At 42.3% G+C, this 3,980-nt stretch overlaps 3 protein-coding genes across 5 annotated transcripts in view; 1 reads left to right on the top strand and 2 right to left on the bottom strand.

Annotated features, from left to right (window-relative positions):
* ipo9 (importin 9) overlaps positions 1–3,980 on the bottom strand; it is a 63,361-nt gene that overhangs the window by 1,627 nt on the left and 57,754 nt on the right. The gene's annotated exons all lie outside the window — the stretch shown is intronic.
* The window catches only part of LOC104961557 (ras-related protein Rap-1A), a 29,937-nt gene that overhangs the window by 18,518 nt on the left and 7,439 nt on the right, over positions 1–3,980 (bottom strand). The gene's annotated exons all lie outside the window — the stretch shown is intronic.
* LOC104961556 (malcavernin-like) lies at positions 1,474–3,230 on the top strand. Its single transcript, XM_010789863.1, has 4 exons — positions 1,474–1,607; positions 2,323–2,499; positions 2,613–2,696; positions 2,912–3,230. The coding sequence occupies exons 1-4, from the start codon at positions 1,596–1,598 to the stop codon at positions 3,128–3,130; spliced, it is 492 nt and encodes a 163-aa protein (XP_010788165.1). The 5' UTR covers positions 1,474–1,595; the 3' UTR covers positions 3,131–3,230.

Raw genomic sequence — 3,980 nt, 5'->3', positions numbered from 1 at the left:
TAGCTTCTCTGCTTTATCAGCCATAAGTCTGTTCCTCTTCTCATCAAGCACATGAGAGGCAGCGCTGAACAGTCTCTCGCTGTCACTGCTTGTGATTTGATCTTACTCCGCATATTTGTCCGGGTGTTTTGATTTCAAGTGGTGGAGTAATCCCGAAGTGGTGAAAGTCTTTGCAGTTACACCCCCTCGAGAAATGTCAGCTGAACACGTTTTACAAATCGCAATCCGCGCCTCTTTCTATGATATTTTTAAATATCTCCAAGCGGCAGACATGTTGGCTGTGAGCCAGCCGCGAGCATGGTCACGCGCCGTGCTTGTCGCCGCGTTTTGATTACGTCATCACAACAACACGTTAGCTTACCAACGTAACCCTGTTCTCTGACATTCGGTGATATTTTTTCGGTGCAAGAACCCTTTCGGCCGAAAGCCGAAAGGGCCTTTTTAACCATTTTCGGCCGATAATTTTCGGCGGCCGAATATTCGGTGCATCCCTAATTAAAATATGACACAAGTGAAAGCTCAGACCCCTTCATGTGATGTCCTGATAGTGTCACTTTCACTTTGCTAAATATATAAACTCTGTAAACTGTCAGAGGTATCTGGAAAGTGTAAGGGTATGATTAGCTACTCTTTCATATATATTGTATTAGCTTGCTTTCAGACCAGCAGAAGTAGTTAAAAACTGATCAAAATGAATGGGCATATACAACCATGCTGCTTCTTACATCTGGAAAGGCAGTCACAATGCCTCAAAGAAAACTAAACATGCATGTCGGGCATATTGGGTACAAATGGGATTTAAATTGCTCAAGTCCACCTGAACTTTTTTTTAAAATCCTGGCTGCAAAAGTAAGCCACAAATCATCCTCTCGTATGTTTCTTACTAAACAGACTTTATTCAAGAAAAGGCATTTCATTATTTTAAAGTAATTCCCTTGGGTCAACTACTGTGGCTCTTGTCTCCCATTTCCCAGGGACAAGCTATTAAATGTTAATGTACGTATCTTCACGAGCAACGTACTTATAAATAATGCACCAGTTGTAGGTTGTGTTGTTCAATGGTTTGCCACAATTTGGCTCGAACTTCATCAGATTGTCTGCATTTGTGGTATTATTGAATCTGCAGTGTAAACAGCCTTGCAAATGTGACGTGTGGTTAGCATCGATGTTTGTATATAGACCTCCAGTAACACTCCTGAGTAAGTGATGCACAAAGGCAGCAATCATCACATCACAATACAATCCTGGAGTTAGTGATTATCACTATACATGTTCTTTTGTCCATAATTAAGTGAAAATAAAACAAAGTGTGTTCAGTTAGTGCTTCAATATTCATATACGCGTGCGTGTCATCACAGGAAGTTGTGGCTAGTCTGCTTCCTGCTCTTGTGCCTGAAACCAGAGGCTGACACACTTCCTTTCCTCTGCGACGGGTCGCGCCCCTCATCACGTTTGATCCTGTGTGTCTGTCACCAGTTGGCAGCTGTCACTGTGTGAGGGGAGGCAACAGGTGACTAGTGCAGACGGCGAGCGTAGCAGCATCTGTGGCCAGGCAGTGTGTTTGGCGTTAGGCGACCCTTCTAGCGAGAGGGTTCATGGAGACCGAGGTAGGCTTTGTAATGCTTTGAATCTAGAAAGGTGTATTGTATTAGGCATAATGCAATGGACAAACTCTATCAAGGTTTTATTTAATCGCATTTGCAGCACACTTAACTGAGCTCCTAAACAGTGCTGCAGTGTTACCAGTTGATACAGGACATTACATTTAAAAGTAAAGCAATGAAGACTTTTTAAGTGGTATATTCAGAAATATCTTAAAGAAAATTCATTCTTTTGTGACTCATTTGTGATGAGGAAATGTTAAGTTCCACAGCAAACACCTCCAGTTTTTGCAAAGCTTTCTTGTGCACATGCTTCTGTTGACATTTGAGTAACATGTATTGGATAACAGGGCAGGCTTTGCATCTGCTGTGTCTTACTTCTCAGCAACCGTTCCGCCACGGGAAGCAGGCTCAGCATAAATTACAAGGCTTTAAAGAACCACACTCAACCGACGTTTTTCTGACAGACGTTACACTTTTAGCTTCAATTGCGTAGCCCATCGCATGTACATTATATCTAGGTAGTGGATATGAATAGTCCTGTATTATTTATAACATACTGTTGCATAGAAACAGATTATGGCAATAGTTTATCATTTAGAGAGTGTGAAATGCTACATATCCACACATATTGAGTCGCATTTCCTTCTGCATTTTGGAAAGCAGCATGTGAGAATCATCTAATACGTCTCACCCTGCTTTCTTTGTCTTTATTCACCAGCCTGGTATCGTGTCTCCGTTCAAGAGAGTCTTTCTGAAAGGAGAGAAGGGGAGAGACAAGAAGGCCCAGGAGAAGGCCACCGAGCGCAGAGCACTCCACACCTTCTCACTCTCTCAACCCGACCACCGTATAGACCCTGACATCCTGCTTAATGACTACATTGAGAAGGAAGTCAAAGTGAGTGACTAGCAGAGATATAAACTCCCTTACCTCATACAAATACATGTTGAAACACTATTCACTCAAGCAATGCTATGGCAATAAGTTTGTGACTGTTCTTTCTTTTCCAGTACTTGGGGCAGCTATCATCAGTTCCAGGATACTTGAACCCATCAAGTCGCACAGAAGTGCTGCAGCTCATTGACACGGCAAGGGTTAGTCTCTGAGAAAGAGGATTTCACTTCTTCGTTCACTTGTTGGTTGCTAATTTCAAAATAAATAGTTTTGTGTCTTAGATTGAACTCCTTTTTAATAGATTAGTTCTGTTCATGCAAAGACAGAATGCATATTAAAGTTGTCAGATATGGCATTTATCATTTCCATCATGTCAGGGATAATTACCCTCTGCTCGCGCCTCTGTGATTCTCAGAAGTCCCATCAGTTGGTGGGCCAGCTGACATCGGAGCAGGACGCCGTGGTGAGCTTGTCGGCGTACAACATAAAGCTAGTCCGGCGCGACGGAGAAGACATCATCCTGAGAGTGCCCATCCATGATATCGCTGCTGTGTCCTACATCAGGGACGACTCTCTGCACCTCGTGGTGATCAAAACAGGTGAGAAACATTGTTTACATTGTAAAGATGTTTAAATGAAGTGGTCAAATAAGTCATGTTGTGAATTTACAGTAGAGAAAAGTCACCTGCAGTCCTGTTTTTAAACATGTTTTGTTTTAATTGTAGCCAACATCACATCAGAGGCCTGTACTACGAAGCTGGTTCAACCTAACCTGGATATGTTTGAGTTAGCCGGTTGGCCTAATCCAAAACATACGCGCTCTCGCTAAACGGTCCTACGACGCGGGTTATCAAGTGGATCGCTCAAGCCAGCCGTGCCCTATCTAGTTAGGTGCGCGTTCACATGAAAGGGGTGGTATTTGGAGCATTCGACCAATCACAAACATGGAGAAGCGTACTGACAGCGCAGCGCAGTCAAGGCACACAGGGGATAGGAATGATAAGTCAACTATAATATTTAGACAAATATATGAAGAAATTAAAACTTTAAACATCTGACGTAAACCACTTTATCCAGGATAAAAGCCACATAGTTGCACCTGCAAGTGAATACAGCTGGTAAAAGAAAAAAGGTTAATGCGTACATTAACAGGTTTTTATGATATCCACTGCCCCGTCTAAGACACGAGTGGATCTACTTTAATTTACATTTGTCCTCGATGTTTCCTTCAACTTAATGTGCTTAAAATAATACTCTGCATACAAGTGTGACACTGAGTGTTCACGGCCAGATACGGCTCAGCATGACTCAGATAAGGAGATATATGATACATTTGATATGCCGCGTGACTACTTAATGTTACTCTGATCCGGTACCTTATTTGTGGCAGATTATTTAATTAAGCTCTTAACGCTATATGTATAATAGTCAGATTTCTCGAGATGGAGGGTGATATTCTCATAATTTCACGTCACACAGTCGGT

Source organism: Notothenia coriiceps, unplaced genomic scaffold (genome assembly GCF_000735185.1).
Source record: "Notothenia coriiceps isolate Sejong01 unplaced genomic scaffold, NC01 NC01_scaffold00033423, whole genome shotgun sequence".
NCBI classification, from domain to species: Eukaryota; Metazoa; Chordata; class Actinopteri; order Perciformes; family Nototheniidae; genus Notothenia; species Notothenia coriiceps.
The sequence above is the reverse complement of the archived record's forward strand: the minus strand, read 5'-3'. Positions and strand labels throughout refer to the sequence as shown.